General features: G+C 36.7%; 2 protein-coding genes across 2 annotated transcripts; one reads left to right on the top strand and one right to left on the bottom strand.

Annotated features, from left to right (window-relative positions):
* Nucleotides 1-212: 212 nt before the first annotated feature.
* LOC128392997 (uncharacterized) lies at nucleotides 213-1,475 on the top strand. The gene is made up of 3 exons (XM_053353093.1): nucleotides 213-514; nucleotides 582-910; nucleotides 970-1,475. The coding sequence occupies exons 1-3, from the start codon at nucleotides 448-450 to the stop codon at nucleotides 1,432-1,434; spliced, it is 861 nt and encodes a 286-aa protein (XP_053209068.1). The 5' UTR covers nucleotides 213-447; the 3' UTR covers nucleotides 1,435-1,475.
* A 398-nt stretch (nucleotides 1,476-1,873) lies between these two features.
* On the bottom strand, nucleotides 1,874-17,752 carry LOC128392987 (dynein heavy chain, cytoplasmic-like). The gene is given in 12 exon segments (XM_053353082.1): nucleotides 1,874-2,209; nucleotides 2,296-2,392; nucleotides 2,488-2,662; nucleotides 2,736-4,584; nucleotides 4,656-4,750; nucleotides 4,827-6,342; nucleotides 6,823-7,018; nucleotides 7,284-7,371; nucleotides 7,438-13,388; nucleotides 13,391-16,746; nucleotides 16,886-17,156; nucleotides 17,326-17,752. Coding segments are annotated over 12 exon segments (14,055 nt in total). The 5' UTR covers nucleotides 17,618-17,752; the 3' UTR covers nucleotides 1,874-2,040.
* Nucleotides 17,753-17,793: the final 41 nt, after the last annotated feature.

Here is a 17,793-nt window from a genome sequence, read left to right as displayed (position 1 = left end):
CTGATTGTGAGGTTAATAAGTTTTCACTTTTTAAGAATTAAAAATCTTTTCTAATTTAAATTGTTCAAGATTGTTATTAATGATTTTATTGTTGTGGAAATAAATTGTTTACGGAATTTACCTAAAATCAGTTAATCAACTAATCAACTATATTGTAATCATTGGTTTATGATTTAATTGTGATTAACAAGACAACACAAGGTCGGTGGGAACATCAAGTTAATCTTAAGTTAATTTTGCGAATTAGAAAGTTTCGTAAATCATTACAATTGCTTTTTATTATTATCATTTTACCTTAATCATGGCTAAATTGTGAAGAGAATTAAAATTTAAATTACTATTAAATTTTACTCACGTGAATTAGTAATCAAGCAACTAAATTAATCAGAAATGTTCAGTCTATGTTCAGTTACATAGGAATTGAAATTAACCAAGTATTGGATTAAAATGCTTCGTAATCAGTTAATTGTTACGCTAATTGTAACTCTTTTAAGCGGTAATATTAAAGCCCAAGGTAATAGATGACAACCTGATTTAGTTAATTGTGTTAATTAAATTGTTCTTCTATTTTTCCTATTCAGAATCAACAACAATTAAAGTTACAACTGAATCAGAATTGGAGTCAACATCAACAATTTCAACAACTACAGAGTTAATTGTTGAAGTTAAAACTCAAGAATCTGAATCAACAACTGATTACAATTTGACTGAAACAATTAATGATCTAACGACAACTGAATTAAGTGAAACACCATCACCAACAACAACTGAATCAAGTGAAATAAAGACAACAATTAAACCGATTGAAATAGTTGATTATTCAAGTGAATTATTTAATCGTGATTGTTTAAATGCTCACAATCAACTGAGGTCTCGACATGGAGTTGGCCCGTTGAAGATTGATAATAATGTAAGTTAATTGTTCGTAATTAATTTTGACCTAATCGATTCATTCTAATTGTTGGACAGATAATTAACTTCGCTCAAGCTCGAGCCGCTACTTTGGCCTCGCTCAACGATACATCTTATTTACTTCACGAGGCTTCATCTTATGGTGAAAATTTAGCTGCTTGGCCTTTAATTGCTTCCAAACCGATTGTTAATTGTTCCGATGTGGTTTCAATTTGGTTTGATGAATACAAATACGTTTCTAATTGGTCATCTGATGAATCATTTACACCTTACACTTATCATTTCACTCAAATTGTTTGGTCATCAACCGATTCACTAGGTTGTGGTGCTGCAGCAATTAAGGGATCCGATTGGTTATTCATTTGTTGTAATTATAATCCACCGGGTAATTATCTTAATTCATTTGTTGATCATGTTAAACCGCCGATTGATCAATCGGTGTTTAATGAAACAATTAATGAAGTTCATCATCCAACACAAATTGGTAAAAATTGTAAGTGTACCTGTCAAGTTGAACTTTGATTGATTTAAATTGATTAAAATACTTTTTTTCATTGATGTTATTTAAATTGTTTAATATTGTTTTTGTTTTCAAATATATAATTGCAACCAAATTATTATTACTATTATGTCCATAGTTTGTGTTTAGTTAACCAAACAATTTGTTTATATTTGGTTAACTTTAACAAGATTGTTGTTTTTTTATGCTTAATTGTTTGTTTTTAATCAAATACAATATTATTATTGGCAAAAATAAAAAGCCTTTATCACCTGTGAATTCATTTTTTAAATTTTGCTGTAGTTTTATAAATAGAGAAGCAGAAAATGGGAGAATGACATAGAAAGAGAGAGAGAGAGAGTGGGAGGTAAAGTGGGTGGTGGGAGGTAGTTGAAGATGTAAAGACCAAGAGAGTGTGTGAAAAAGTGATAAAAGTAAATTGTGAAAAAGATGATCAACTAATTAACTTTACAAGATGAGAAGCTTTTCTCTTGCTTTGCTTTAGTTTCCTAAAATGGCTTTTGGTTTTAGTTTTCACTCTTTGAAGGAGTAAAAAAATGGATGAAAAAGGAGAAAGATGGAAGGTGGAAGAGAGATAGGATAAGAATAATTAGAAATTGATGATACAATTAACCAAGGGAAGAGCTGATAAAGGCAACTCCTCTTTCATAGAAAGAAAATTCATCATGATTAGGTCCAGCTTCAAGGTCTACAGTGAACAAAATAACAGATCGATTGAGATTAAGATAAACAGGTAAGGTAACTTTACATCCTTTGATTCCAGTTCCTTTATCGACTCTGTAAGTTAAATAAAAGAGAAAGATTTTGTTAATTAGATTGAAATAATATTGATCATTCGTAGAGCCAAAAAACAATTAGTTTACCTGCTCCATCTGAGACGGGTTAATGGTGAATCTGTCATTATTGCCGAAGTTAAATAAAGTTTATTTTTAGTTGTTTTTGCTCCTTGTAATTTCAATCCTGTTAACCAAATTGAGAGAAAAAAAATTGAGTGAGTATTTATATTCAATCATACAAGCAAAAGCATAGCATTAAACAGCAATCTAATTAATTACCTGTTACACCAAAACTACATTCATCCATTACTATATTTTGATTGTCCGAATCAGCAATTTCCACTTCCAAGTATAACTCTTCAAGTGACCAATTATTTGCTTGAGCAACATATTGTCTAGTTGCTGTGATATAAGCCTCAGGATTGAATAAACCTCCGAGCCAAACATTAATTCCCTATGATAGTTGTAGAAAGGAAAATTTTTGTCACAAAAATGATGTTAATTAATTAAATTAATCAATAACAAACCTTTAATACGGAAGCTCCTCCTGAAGTACATCTATTGGAAACCTTTTGTAATTGTTTAACTCGATCACTGAAGTCAGCAATCCATTGAAGAACCGTAGTATCCTGTGGGACTGTATATTTCCTCCAATGATTGGGAATTACACCTTTGGCTAAATCGCTGATCATTAAACGGTGGTGATTAGTTTGTTTTTTAGCTGCTTTACAAATCAGCTGAACATCATCCAAATCATGTCGGACAATTTCAAGCAAACGAGATGCACTGTTAACTTCACGTTCAAAGTAACGATAAAGTGGATCTTTGATATTTTCAACTGTTCGATGGAGAGTTTGTAAATTATTTGGTAATAATCGAAGCCAATTAGTTGCTGAATTGAGAAGGGTTCGCATCCAAGCAGGTCGACCGTCACCGGAAGATTGTTTAACTCGTCGTGTACCCTCACTGGTTTCACTTTCACTAACATAAACTACATCTTCATCATCTTCAATTAATTGAAGTTTCAATAATTTAGAGACAACATTAGCACCTTGATTAGTTAAAAGTACCCTCTCAGCATTATCAGGTAGTCCAAGCCATGAGGGTGTTTGTTTTTCCGGAAGACTTTCAACCCACTCAAAGAAATGATCTCGACCATTACCTTCCGGCATAGTTATCAAAGACTGTTTCCCGTCAGGACCGGAAGCAGTTGTTAGACCAAAATCAGGCTCGAAACTTTTAAATGTGAAAAGTTTGTTCAAGAAAGATGTTAATAAACGTTGATCGAAGTCGTTATCAATTTTACCACCATAAATACATTGACCAAAAAGAGTCCTGATAGCGTCCCAAGGAACCTTCTCAGGCGGTAAGTTGGTGCGGTTAAGAGCAACTGAATCAATCCAAGTATCTAATGTATCACTTGCTACTCGAAGATCTGATTCGTTGAATTCATACTTTTTGGACCAACCAAGAGGACAGTATCGAAGTCGCTCTTGCACAATTGCATGGAACCATGAGAGTAAAAAGTAAAGGCGAGATCGCTCTGCTGGTAGTCGGGTCATTCTTTCAGCTGGAATGGTGTTAAAGGTTCTTAGTAGATTGGCCTTGATTCCCGGTGGTGGTTCAAAGACAAATATTCGACCAGCGCGAAGTAAGTTGACTGGTACTTTTGGATTAATTTCAAATGTTAAAAATAGACGGAATCCTGGATGAGCTAGAAGGGTATGTAATTTTTTCTCCAACTGTACAAGCCATTGGGGAGCTAGATGGACATTTTTCAAGATAACCCAACCACCATTTTTGGAAGCTGAATTAATTGCTTTCTCAGCTCGGCTGAAACCCTCCGCTGAACCAAGAGCAATGGAAACAGGTTTAATTCCAAGTTCAGCTGATAGATCTTCAACTCTTCCTGAAGCATCGTAACCAGGAACGTAACACATGAGAATAGGATTTGTTGGTTTAATCTCTTTCTGTACAATATTTGTCATGTCCAGTTCAGTTTCAGCAGCTGATAGGAAAGCAGCTCCTAAAACTGTCTCAACCACTTTTCGTGCCATGGCAATAACACGATCTGGTCGGAAAGCTTTGGTTATTAATAGTTGGTGCATTGCAATACCAACATAAGTTAATAGTTTCTCATCATCCCACAATTGAGGGACATTTTCCTCAGCGGCAGTAGTATCAAGCCATTCTTTCAAATTAGAACACGAATCAATCTTTTGCTGGATACTTTTAAAAGCGGGTAACTTAGAGAGAGCGGTCACATTTTCTAGTTGGTCAGTGTTTAGTAAAGATGACGACACTGTTGGTTGTCCAGGTAAAATACCTTCTTTACCTCGTAAGAAATGATCAAATTCATTTTCAAAGTTGGGCTCACTAAAGAGAGAAATAAAAAAATTGATTAATAAAGAAAAATGAATCAGTTTAAAATTATGTGTTCAACTTACGCTGAGAAACCACGAAGGTGAATTTTACATAATAAAAGAGCGAAAACAATCCAATCGTCATGAAGCATTCCTCGAGTCACACGTCGGTAAACATTCTGAGTGAGTTCGAAAAGGAGACAATAGATGTTGATTAATAAGAAATTTTATAAGAAATTGAATTATTTAACTTACCTCAAAAAGATCTTTGGTTACAATAGAAAGTCGAGCGTTTGGTTCGTTAACACCTTCGAGGTGAGGATTACGAAGTAAAACGTCACTGTAAATGTCCAGGAAAAATTGTAGTGAGTATTGATAAAGGAAGTGCACTTGGTTGAGACCTTCGAGAGTGAAGTAAATTGAACTACATGCATGAGACAGTGGCATGTATTGTTGAGACACAGCGTCCACTTCGGCCATTACTTTGTCCGTTTCCTCGACTTTACGGAAGATATCGGCAGCTTCATTCTTAAGTTTTTCTAATGTACCAATAACATTATCATCGTCAAGAATCCGACCTTTGGCATCATTGAGAGCTTGAAGAAGCGATTTCTCAAGTTGTCGTAATTTAACATGAAATTCACCTTGAAGTTTTAATAGATCGGAACGTTTCTCATCAATGTCTGGTCTTTCCGCTTTCAAGACTTGGTTTAGACATTGACTCTGCAAACTGGACCGGGTGACGGTAAAGTTGACAAATGTAACTCGAGAACAGAGATCAGGTGAAAATTCAACGGTTGGGTCTCGAGTCGAGAGGAAAATAGAGAAAGATGGTGAAAGATCAATATCTTGATCTCCTAAAGTTATCAACACTCGACCACCAGTTTTACGTACTTCACGATTAAGAACTGGATTGAGAATAGGATCGTAGTTTTCAACATCTTGAACTAACAATGGATTACCAAAACGAAGAGCAGACTCTAAGTTTTTACGGAACGAATCGTCCAAGAAACTTGTCTTGGTAATCTTCTTGTTGGAAAACTCATTGAGCAGGAATTTAGTTGCTTGTCCGGATGGATCAATGATCAGTGGGTAACGATTAAATCGTTTCAGCATGATTGCATTTTCAACGCACAGATCATCAGATGGTAAACAATTTGCTTGCCATCTTAGCCTTTCATCAGCTGTTGATAAATATTCAGTTCGAGCAAGATCAGGACGGAAAAGGATTGCAGCTTGTTGTAAATGTGTGCACCAAGAATTGAATAAATTTTGACGATATTGTTGATCAAAGTAACCAGCATAAGCAAGGAACGCTGATGATAAAAGCACATCCCCAGCGATAGTCTGCATTTGATGTTTGAAAGTTTCACTAGACAGTTCCCAACGTTCCCGCTCTGAGCTTAACGATGAGATAAGAGCAATACTACGATCAACTTTAGCCTGAACCGAGGCTAGATCAGCTTTAATGGCTTGAGCTTGACTAACGAGGTTAGCGTACTCCTCTTTGTATGAAGCAATTGACTTTTCTAAATTAACAATAACTGAATCAATATCAGCAGCTTTTTTCTTATTACTTTCAGCCTCTGATTGTAAACTGGTCAATTCATTTCTCAGAGGTTCGATACGCTTCAACATTGACGAGTAGTTGAGCTGAGCTATCGCCCATTTGACCAATGGACCACAGGCAAGACTAGCACGGTTAACTTTTTCAAAGTTATAATCAGGATTTTCCAGATATTTGGTTCGCATTTTTTGTCGTATATCATTCCTGTAAAATCAATCAATTAGTGGAAATTAGATGGAGAAAATGTATAACGGGGAAGATGAGCAAAAAAATGATAATGAAAAAAAGCAAACTATTGAAATTAATTGAAAAGTAACAACGATAATTGTAATGAAAACAATATTGAAAATAAAAAAGATCGGTCATCACACAATTAGTTAATTTCTTACGCAATTCCTTCAGTATTGAATTTGAGGATTGTCGGGATAAAATTATCACGAATGATAACAGTTCTAATTGCTTTCCAATCAAGAACTTGTTCGTTTAGAAGTAAACAAATTGATTCCAAAGCCATTTTCACGAGAATCGGTGGATTACTCATTGACCTGACTTCAACTAAATGTTGCCTTTTAATACCTTTCACAGCTACTCAAATGAATTGTTCAACAATTTGTCAGGTAATAAGATAGCGAAGCAAAGAGAGGAGAAAAATAAAGAAACAAATGATTAATTGATTGTTCTTACGTTATATTATCTGTGTGGAAGTTGACAATTGTGGAAATAAAGTTATCCCGTTGAAGAACGGATCTGATAACTTTCCAATCAGATGTCGATTCTCCAAGAAGCAAACAAATCGACTCAAGAGCCATTTTCACAGGGGGTGGAGGATTGGACATTGATTTAACTTCGACAAGATTTTGTTTCTTTATCGATTGCACAGCTACGTAATAGTTAAGGTAGGAAATTGATTGTGGTTTAAGTTTTGATTGCGTCCAAAATAATAAATCATAAATAATAGCCACGAATTAACATAAAAATAAAATGATTTGAAAAATAAAAAAAACAAAAACAAAAACAAAAACGTAAATAAAAATAAAATAATAAACAGAAATAACAATCAAAGTTGATGTTGGTTTATGGTTAAAGTGTATTAGTGAAAAGACTGAGACAATTAATCAATAAAATGTTGGGGAAATTATCTTTACCTTGTTGAGCTTCTGCCACGGCGGGTTCGACTTGCGATAGATCAGCCATGACGCTTGATCGTTTTTCTTGAATAGCTTCTTCTTGTTTCTATTGAGTAAATTGTTTAATCGAATCAGTTTGAGGTTTTGATTAATTTATGATTATATCACTTACTTTGAGTTGAGCTTGAATGTCTTGAGATTGGAGTTTACGTTTTTCAGCTTCTTGTTGGTCTTTTAACATTTCTTTCAATTTCGTGTTTGCAGCTTGGTTTTTCGCCTCAAGTTCAGTTGTTTTCAAGGCGAGCGATTTTTGTAGTTCTTCAACTTGTTCGACTGTCTCTCGAATCTTTGATAGACCAACATTGAGATGCAACTGTTCTTCTTCGAGTTCTGAACATTTCTCATGGAAAAGTTTGACATAATGGTTGATAAAGTCCAAATAGTGACGAGGTGTAATTGTTGTGATACGAGATCCACGTTTGAGAAGGCGTTTATTGGCCAAATGGAGAGTTTGATGGAAATAAACGAGAGCGTTGACAATAGCGACACGGTGAGTCGCTGGCATTGGAGTTCCTGGGAAAGCGGTGGGAAAGTATTCTGGAGCACGATAAGCTGGTCGATCGATGTCAAGCTTAGCTGTAAACTCTTTACCCACTTCGTAAAGAGCTTCATCAGACCAATCACCAAACCAGTTGATGACACAACGATTGAAAAGAGCGGGTGATGTTGCCGATTTATCTTTAAGCCCTTCAGACGATGGATTCATGGTGAAAACTACATGAAGGTTTCGCATAACTTGTTGTGTGAACCAACGATACAGCTCTTCGTTAGAGTCCAACATGAGGCCTTCGCGTTGTGAGGCTTCTTTACATTGGGTCATTAAGGTTGTAAATTCGTCTCCTTCGAAGAGACCGGGAACCTCACCATTGGCGAGAAGAGTATTCATCCGCTCGAGGAAACTTGAATCGAGGACGTTTGACTCATCGAGAATAAAGGCAATCTTTTCATCTTTACAACCTGATCTACGAAGTACACATCGTAAGTCTTCATCGAAATCAGCAGCGGTATATTTATTGTGAACTTTGATCTGGAAAATGCTGAGACCATTCATCCAGGCTACGAAACGGGATAAAGTTGTTTTACCTGCACCACTAACACCAATCAAAAGAACATGCCCTTGTGGTTGACGGAAAATACGATCAATACGAAGCACATGGTCCAACACTTCGTTGAATAGAACAAGTTTAACATCAAGTTCTTCTTCATAGAATACCTTGAGTCGAGCTTTGATGAAACCACGAAGCTCTTCTCGGTCGACAGGTATGTAATCTTTCGATGTCCAATTGGAGTAAAGTACTGGTCGATCGAGAGCTTGTCGACGATCAATGTTAGGAAAGTGTTTAAGTGCAACCATGTCGACATTTTCATCAGTCCAGATACGTTCTTCGTCGGTAACAAGACGATCTTGGAATAATCTTAAAGCTTCATGAGCCCAAAGACGAACAAGTCCTTCGACTGTAAGTGTTTCTAATGGACGAATTGCTTCGTAAATACCTCGAACCCATCTAGTCAATTCTCGAGGAGAGTACACATAATGTGGCTGCATATCTTGGGTAAATCGTTCTTGAGACATGAGGTAAAATTCAACCATTGCAGCGGTCAATGGGTCAGCGTAGGCTCGAAGTGGTGGAATGACACGTAACATGGCTCTGTTGAATGTACCATAAATTTGCTTGAGTGAAGTTTCTCCAGGATAATCAACATAAACCACAGGAACATGACGAAGGAATCGATGAGAAAGTGGCTTACGACCGGGATCAGTGGGCGGATTACAAGCACCAACAAATTGGATTCTTTCCAAACGAATCCATGCCTGATCGGTGGTTCGGTAAAATCCACCATGACCAACCATTTGACGGAGGAATGAGATGACTCTCATAGTACCATATTTATCCATATCGGGAAGATTGATTTCATCACAGAAAAGTATCAACCACTTACCAAGTTGAACGGGAGCAAGAACAATCCCGTTAGGAGTTTTACGATATTCACAGTAATGGTCAAATGTTTTCAATAATAGTTCGGGTGAAGTAGCACTGGAAAAATTGAGACCAACAACTTCCATATCAGGGAGGGAACGAAGGGCTGAGAAAAGTGTCATTGTTTTACCAGAACCCGGTGGACCACAAAGGACAATAGGATTGTGCTCAGCGAGCCAAGTTTTGAGTAGAGACTCGTGACGAACAGTATCCAGAGTTGGAACAACAACATCAGGAGCGGCAACTTTATGGGTTTCAACCTCGATTTGAGGAACACGATTTTGCCATGGTGCCCATTCACCATTAAATGCCACCTCATAATCAATTATTGGTAATGAAGCTGTGTTAGGTGGTAATGGGATTGTGGTTACATTTCGGATAAAATCACCGAGATCACAACGAGACTTGAGTTTTGCATCACCGGAAAATGACCACAAAATTGCGTAAACAAGTGATTTGGAAATATAACTTTCCAATTGTTCTGAAGGCATAGGAAAATCGGAATGATTGTGATTGTAGTTAAGGACCCGACGAACCACTTCATTGAGCATAGAGAACAAGGAATTAAGAGCTCGAAGTCTAGTAAAGTCCATAATGTGTTCTTGAGTCGCACTAAATTCAAGGGCTCGGATAACAAGTCCATCTGAGGTGAAATAAGGTCGAAGTATGTTAATGGTATCACGTTGAACTTGCATGTTAGGCGATAAGATATCAGAAGATGATAAATCTGATCCAGTTTCTGATCTTTTCTTCTTATTTCCATAGGGTGTTGAATCTTCTTCCGTTTCCTCCAGAGGAACAGATGCAAGTCGAAGGAAAAAGTTTTCACAAATCATTTCAGTAGACAAAACATCTTCACTAAACCAAATCATACCACAACGAGATACGGTGGCAAGAGTTGCATACTTGAGATCTTGAACTTCGAACATGATTCGTACATTAGGAGGTAGACTAAGACGTTCACCATTTGGTAAAGTGAGTAGTTTATTGTCGTCGAGAACTGAATTGAGATTTTCAACCCATTCAGGGTCAACATCACCATCAAATATGATCCATTGGCGTTTGTTAATCTCACCACGAATGTTGTCTATGATTTTTCTTAGAATGTGTGTGAATAGACCATCAGTCCATTCGCGAGTGTTAGAATCGAGATTTCCGTAAAGTGCCTCCTTTGAAATGGCCTTTGGATCGATAACATGAGCCACACCTTCAATTCCTTCATACCGTTCAAGAGCTTTTAACAAAACTCGCCAAGCGGTTGATTTACCCGAACCACTTGGACCAACCATCATCAAACCATGATTGAGATTAGATATTTGATACAATTGAAGTACCTTTTCAATCCAAGCATTTTCACCATTAGAGTCACCCTTTTCGATACCACAAATAAGATGCATTTCTTGGCAGACTTTTGCAATGTGTTCTTTAAGTTGAGCCATTTCAGCTCGAGTGTAAGGTATTCCTGGGAATACATCAGATAGAAGTGAAAATAACAAGGGAATGTCCTCCGCGACCAGTTTTGGAACCATAGTCTCACAGACTGATTGAATAAGAATCTCCTGTTCAGGCAATTTTTCCGCAATTCGAGCCTCATCGATGAGATCAGCATCACCACGAGTTTTCATGTCTTCCTTAATTTTGGCTATTCGGTCTCGTTTAATGTTACCCGCTGAAACAAGGACATTTTTCAATGCACGAAGACCGAAATCATAATGAGATTGATTTGAAAGTTGTTCATCACAAAGTTTAAAGAAAGGCACAATTTTGTTGGCTAATTTTTCAGCTGTTCGGAAACCTTGTGAAAATAACATCACTTCAGCAATTAATTGTCGATCAGGTTTATTCATGGCCAGGGAACGGAAAAGTTTCTTCAAGTTATCAGGTAAATTGGATCGACCTGCATAACCAGGATTCATTGTGATAAAAATGGCCATATCAGCGACAATACGAACTTGTTTTCCAAGCAGTTCAACAGTTAGATCAGTTCGATCTTGATTTTGATTAGATTTAAGAGTTTCCTGAATTTGCTGAATTTGTTGAGAAACAGCTGATAACATACGTTCCTCTAAACGATTGAATTCATCAAAACAACCCCAAGCACCAACTTGACAAAGACCAACAAAAATCCGACCCATGGCTTGAAAGTCAAACGTTTCATCACAATTAAAAACAAGAACAAATCTACCCAACTGATTTCCAAGAGCTTTCACTGATTCCGTTTTACCGGTACCTGCAGGACCGAAAGGTGAACCTCCAAGTCGTGCTTCTAATGCTTGTGTCATGGTAAGATAACATCGATCAGTTAAAGGAGTTTGAACCAATTTATCCTGAACTCCAAGGTATTCAAAGCCATAATTGAATTTAGCATTTGCCATGACAATAGAAAGTTGTTTAAGGACACTTGGACGTCGAGGGTCAAAGTAAAATCTCATCTGATTAAGCCAATGGAAAGATTTTGGTGAAGTTACTTTTCTCCTGATCAATGATCGAGTTACATCTCGTTTGTGAACAAACTCGGTAATCAAATGTTCTAACTTTTTACGACGAAGGGCAGGCTGCTCTTGGAGAACTGAATCAGCAAGAATAACTAGTGTCTTCTCAACCGATTTCAACACTTCTTCTAATGGTTTTAAATCACCAGTTTCTTCGGTTGACATTGTGGTAAGTACACTTTCAACATATTCGGACCAACCAATTTGAGCGGCTAGAACAACTATCTGAGCTTGATATTTATCAAGCCATTCCATGTAATCAGCTGGATTGATGTCACCAGTTTTGAATGAAGCAGAATCAGAGACAGCTTGAGCTAACAATTTACCCAAAGTTATTCTCATTTCTTGCTCAACAAGTGCCAACCATTCATTTATTTTAGGATGATCTTTAATTGAGACTGGTGTTGCGAACCGAACCTCTTCACCCTCTTTAGAACTTAAACCAAGAACGTAAGTTGAATCTTCGTCCAAAATGATTGAGGAAACACCAGCGAACATTTTGCGAAAGTGTTTCTGAAGTCGAGGAATATTTTTAGAGTTACCAATGATTTCTAAAAGATCTTCATCTCCGACGAAATAGAAACGAGGGAAAGATGATCTTTCTCTTTCCAAATATTCACCAAGTGCTTTTTGAATTTTAGCCAAAAGATCAGCTAATCTTTCGAGAGATTTTTGAACACCCGGAATGTTGAGAACATCCATTACCAATGGACTTTTGCTGACCTTTTTCATGAGTGTTAAAAATTCGGTACTGATTGAATGGAAACGTTGAGTTTCCACAGGAAGTAAAGCTTGAATATCAGAAGAACCTGAGAAAATACCCTCAAGGTAAACCCATCGGCGTTGAACATCAATCCAAACATCAAAAAGAGCGTTGATTCGATTAAGTTTCTCTTCCCAGGCGAGAGCATCTTCCTCAAACTCTTTGTAATAGGGTGACAATTTCATTGCAGTAATTGAGTTGATGTGCTCTTTTACTTTGTTAAATAAATCATCCCAACCACGGATGAGGCGACACTTGTTTTGATAGCTAATCAAGTCAAGCTCATAGTTTTGCCAAGCTTCACGAACTTGTTTCAAGAATTCTTCTAAGGCCATTTCTCCTTGAGCAATTAGAATAACATCACGTACAATTGATTCATTTAGTTGTAAATCGACATCCCAAACTTGTCCCAAGGTTAAATCATTAATCACCCAACGGACCCGTAATTGTTTAGTTAATTGTTTCCAGTGACGTTCTTTTAGTGCATCTGATTTAAGTTCAATGATGATCATGTTAATTTTAAGGTGAGATTGGATTAATCTTTTAACATATTCATAAGATGCATATTGACGGAAACGAGCTGGCATTTCCTTCAATTGATTCATCAGATTGTCCAAACTTTGACGGACTTTTCGAGGTTGAACTGAAAGCCAAGGTAACTCTTTAAGAGTTTCAATTTGAGACCAAATTTTGGACAATTCAGACCAAACTGCTTTCAAGTCTTGTAACTCTTCCAGGGCAACATCTAATTTCTCATCAGAGGCAAGAACAGGAGCTGCACCAGGTTCAAGTAACTCTAACGCTTCTTTTGCTTTCATAACGTTGTCCGATCCTCACGAAGGCGAGTAAATTTAGTTTCAAACATCTGAAGTCGAGCTGTAGCATCATTGGGTGGTAATGAACCTTCAACCGGTTTACCTTTTTCCCATTCAACAAGAAGATCTGTAGTTCGAGTCTCGACAAATTTGTCTTCAGCCACAATTTTAACTTGTAAACTTGCGACTTGTGCTTGAATAGCGGCATCTTTACGTCTCATTATTTCATTGAAAGCTGACCATTCACCTTCAATATTATCAACGTGTAACCAGTTGGTCGGGAATTGGAATCTTTGTCGTTCAAGGACTCGTTGTCCTTCCTTGTAAATTTCAACTTGTTTCTCCCATTGACGCATTTTACTTTTTAATGATTGAACATAGGTAATAAATGTAACTGCTTCCTTTGTATTTGCTGTATCGATTGATTGTTGTTCGAGTTCAGAACGAGATTTAGAAATGAGAGTGTGCATTTTAACCATCTCATTACCAAGAAGTGAACCAAATTTAGAAAGAACCTCTTTATGCCATGAATCGTATTTAAGAGTAACTTTAGATTGAACTTTAGCATAATCAATGATGATTGGTCCAATTTCTTTACGAGTTTCGGTGGTATCAAAAATGGATCGGGATTTTTTAATTTCGGTAAGAGTATTCATCCATTTTGAGATGTCATCTCCCAATTGAGCATAAAGCATATCAGGTTGAAGATCCCATAATGATTGATATCTTAACCATTGATCAACATAAACTTTCATTTTTTCAATTTTATCCTCAATCGCTTCATAAGCTTGTTCAATTGCTGTATGACCATCGGTCATTTTTTTCAACAACATTCGATACTGTGGTACAGAGGATCGATCCAAACCAACTTGGTAACGTGTTGATTCAATACGATTAAGTAGGAGAGCAACGTTTTCCCAAGCAAACAGTTGTTGGAGTAAATTGAAACGTGCCTCTTCAATGGATGGGCTGATGTACATGACTTGATTTGTTATCCGGAATTCATGGTAAAGAGCTTGAATTTTCGGGTCACCACCCGCTTTACAAACAGGAGTGGCAACAATTTCGGTATCGGGTATAACATCCATATCATCTTTCTCTTGACCAACCAAAGCAGCAGTCCAAGCTTTAATTCCGGCATGTAAACGAGCTGCAAGGCGTTTTTCAACTTCTTCGTCTAATTTGTTGACCCATTGATTAAGATTAGAGTAACGGTGAAGGCTTAAGTCATCAACTGATTTTTGAATACGATTTAAAATCTCTGCAAAGATTGTTGATGAGTAGGCACAAGTTTCAAGGCTTTTTACCTCAATTTCGATGTGTTCATTGGTGATCAAAAGTTCGTCCACTTTTTCTTGGAAATTTTGAACAAATTCGGCGAGCCGTTTAACATATGGATCTAATTTATAAGATTCCCAGACAAGAGAAACACCTTCACATAGGATTGTTTGTACATCTTTTTTCATCCCAACTACTAATAAGATGACGGTGGGTTTCTCATCAACCTTTTCACAGGCTCTTTCATAAGATTTAACTGTTTGAATGAGAGATATTGCAAAAGGATAAAGTTGATTCACTTGGTGAGCCTTGTTAACAACTGCCAGAGGAACACGGAAACCCAAACTTTTCAAATTTCGTACCTCTTTGGCGAGGGTAATTATTTCCGGCATAAAGTTGACACGTAACTTGAGTGCATTATTTTTACCTGATCGAGATCTCACTGATTCAATGTTGAATATACGACCAGATACATTAAGTTGCCTTTGTTGCACAGTTCGAGCCCATTCTTCAAATATTGGTGTAGTGTTTAATTTAACTCTGAAAGAATCTGCATCAGCTTTCAACTTTTGACCTTCTACATGATTTTCCCAACCCTTTCCAAGAACGTCTTCAACTCGTTTCATGTAGACAGATAATTGTCTTTCAATTTGCTTTGCCCATAAAATACTTCCAGCGATTGGTGGGATATCACGAACCTTGGACATTTTACAAGCCTTACTTTGGAGAAATTGAATTTTAAACTTCTCATGTAACGCTTCAATGTCATCTTTAACTCGTTGTATCAGTTGTGTTTGATACTCTCGAATGGCTCCTCGAATGTGAGGTCGAACAAAAAGAGCATTAAATCGAGAGAAAATGCGAAACATTTCATTAGCATTTTTAGCTGTTCCCAATTGATCACGAAGTTTTGCTGTTATTCGAGCTTCAACTCGATCTATTCTCTCTTCGTAACGTTTCAAGGCTGCTTCCCATGAGTCACTTCCTTCTTTACTTATATCCAATGGATCAACCTCTTTAACCAATTCATAGGCAAGATTAACCTCACCAATTGCATTGAGATCGGCATTTTCTTCAGCCGAAAAATTTTCTTCCATGTCAACCTCTTTATCGACTTCGGTACTGGTGATTGCAGCTCGATGAGAAGATGATACCGGTCTCAATACTCTAACAATAACAGCACGAAGTTGCTCATGTTGACGTTTGAATCTCTTCATTTGATCAACTCGTGTTTGAAGCTTTTTATGAGCCAAATTAATTCTCCAAGCCATTTTTAAATTTTCGTCTCGTTTGCGTTTGATTATATCTCTTAATAAACCTTGAAGTTTATCATATTCATCATCCCAAGTTCCAAATACTTCAGAACAAGCACTCACTAGTTTTTCAAATTCTTCAAAAGAAATGTTCATCATTCGTCTTGTTCCCAGTACCTTCAACAACTGCGTCATTAAATCTCTTGAAATGGCTTCCACTAATTTTAAAGCTCGTTTGATTGGATATTTGGTATTACGAATTTTTTTCATATGATGAAAGATAATTTGAAGGGCTGATCTTATCTTGTCTAAATCGGTGGCTGAGAGTAGATCGTTGAGAGGAAAATCTTTCATCAATGGATTATAATCATTGACTATGGCCAGAGCTTCTTTCAATCGGGTGTCAGCATCAAAACTAACGGTGGCATGGAAACGTTTACCCTTTTTAAGGATGTCCAAGGTAAGGGCAACCTCAGGAGTTTCCCTTTTCTCCTGAATTCTAAGTAAAGCTCTCTCCAGATTAAGCCAGAAACTAATCTCTTGAAGAGCAGTACCTGTGGACGCATCTCGATCTAATTTGGTCACTTTTTGAATCTCTCTGATCCACCGGTTCACCTGATTCTGTAATTGATTTAGGAAAACTGAATCATCTATTTTATCGGCAAAATCATTTACCGTTGCTTTACAACCCTCTTCGGCACATTTTTTCATCACTGCTATTACAGTTGGGTGAACTTGTAAATTAATCTCCGGAATATCAATGTTTTGTTGTAAATGTAATAAATTCATCTCCAACTCAGCAATTCGCTTCTCGGTGGAAGGGACCATTTTATCACCGTCTCTATAAAATTTAAATACAAAATAAACGCCCAAAGAAAGTAGATGATTAATCAAAATAAATCAGTGATTATATTCACATAAGGTAAGCCCTTGAAAGGGGTAGATTGTAATTCTTTGTTTCAATAATGTGAAGACCTTACCTTTCTGCCCTTTTAGTTTCCCTAACATATGACTTAAAAACTGGCCCAATACCAGAGCTAACATAATAATGAAGAGTCTCATAGACATTTGTATTATCCAAATACATGTACAACAATTGACTGGCAATATTTTTGTCAGCCTCTAAGACTGGAGATTTTTTGATTAACAAATGTCCAGTTACCCGGGGGTTAGAGTAACTGGCCTCCTCGGTAATGGAAAAAGCGACATTGTCACTAGATTCTGAGCTATGTTCAGATACTTCTTCATCCTCTGTAGATAAAAGAAAACAAATACAAGTGAAAAATAAATCATTAAATTAGAGAAAACAAACAACAGTTGCTTGAGAATGTCAGCTCTTTTAATACCCTCTATGAGAATCAGAGAGAAAGAGAAAAAGAGAGAAAGAAAAAAAGAGAAGAATATATTAGTCATCTTTTACCTTTACTGGAGAATCTTTGAATTAAGATGGATTTTACTTGAGTATCGGTGATAAATTTTTTCAATTTTTCCTGTGAACTTGAACGATCAAGTAGATTTACTAAAGATGGATGAACGTATGCTCGCCCTTCTAAAGCAGGAGCAACGACTTCCTTTATGTAGGTGACTAGGGTTGAGACTTCAATTGTTGGCAATTGAACGGTGGTTGGATCAGAAGCGGAGGGAAGTGAATCACCTCCGGAACCACCACCACCACCACCAATGGTGGAAATTGGATCCAAACTGTCATTCATAATGTGACACAATACATAACATGATTTTTATTAAACTATAATTAATTAGAAAGATGATGTTGGATGATGATGATTACAAAAGAAAAGTTCATCCATATGAAATGAAATGAGAATAGAAAACAACAAGAGTGAGAGAATATTCCAACCCTATGTTCTATTCGCCAACAGATGGAGCT

Source organism: Panonychus citri, unplaced genomic scaffold (assembly GCF_014898815.1).
Source record: "Panonychus citri isolate SS breed McGregor unplaced genomic scaffold, ASM1489881v1 Contig00138, whole genome shotgun sequence".
In the NCBI taxonomy this organism is placed as follows: Eukaryota; Metazoa; Arthropoda; class Arachnida; order Trombidiformes; family Tetranychidae; genus Panonychus; species Panonychus citri.
The sequence above is the reverse complement of the archived record's forward strand: the minus strand, read 5'-3'. Positions and strand labels throughout refer to the sequence as shown.

Excerpts from the sequence above, each read along its gene's own strand:
- LOC128392997 (XM_053353093.1), top strand. The coding sequence starts at position 448 with ATGCTTCGTAATCAGTTAATTGTTACGCTAATTGTAACTCTTTTAAGC. Across the intron at positions 515-581 it reads CGGTAATATTAAAGCCCAAG|AATCAACAACAATTAAAGTT; the intron begins GTAATAGATGAC and ends TTTCCTATTCAG. Across the intron at positions 911-969 it reads CGTTGAAGATTGATAATAAT|ATAATTAACTTCGCTCAAGC; the intron begins GTAAGTTAATTG and ends ATTGTTGGACAG.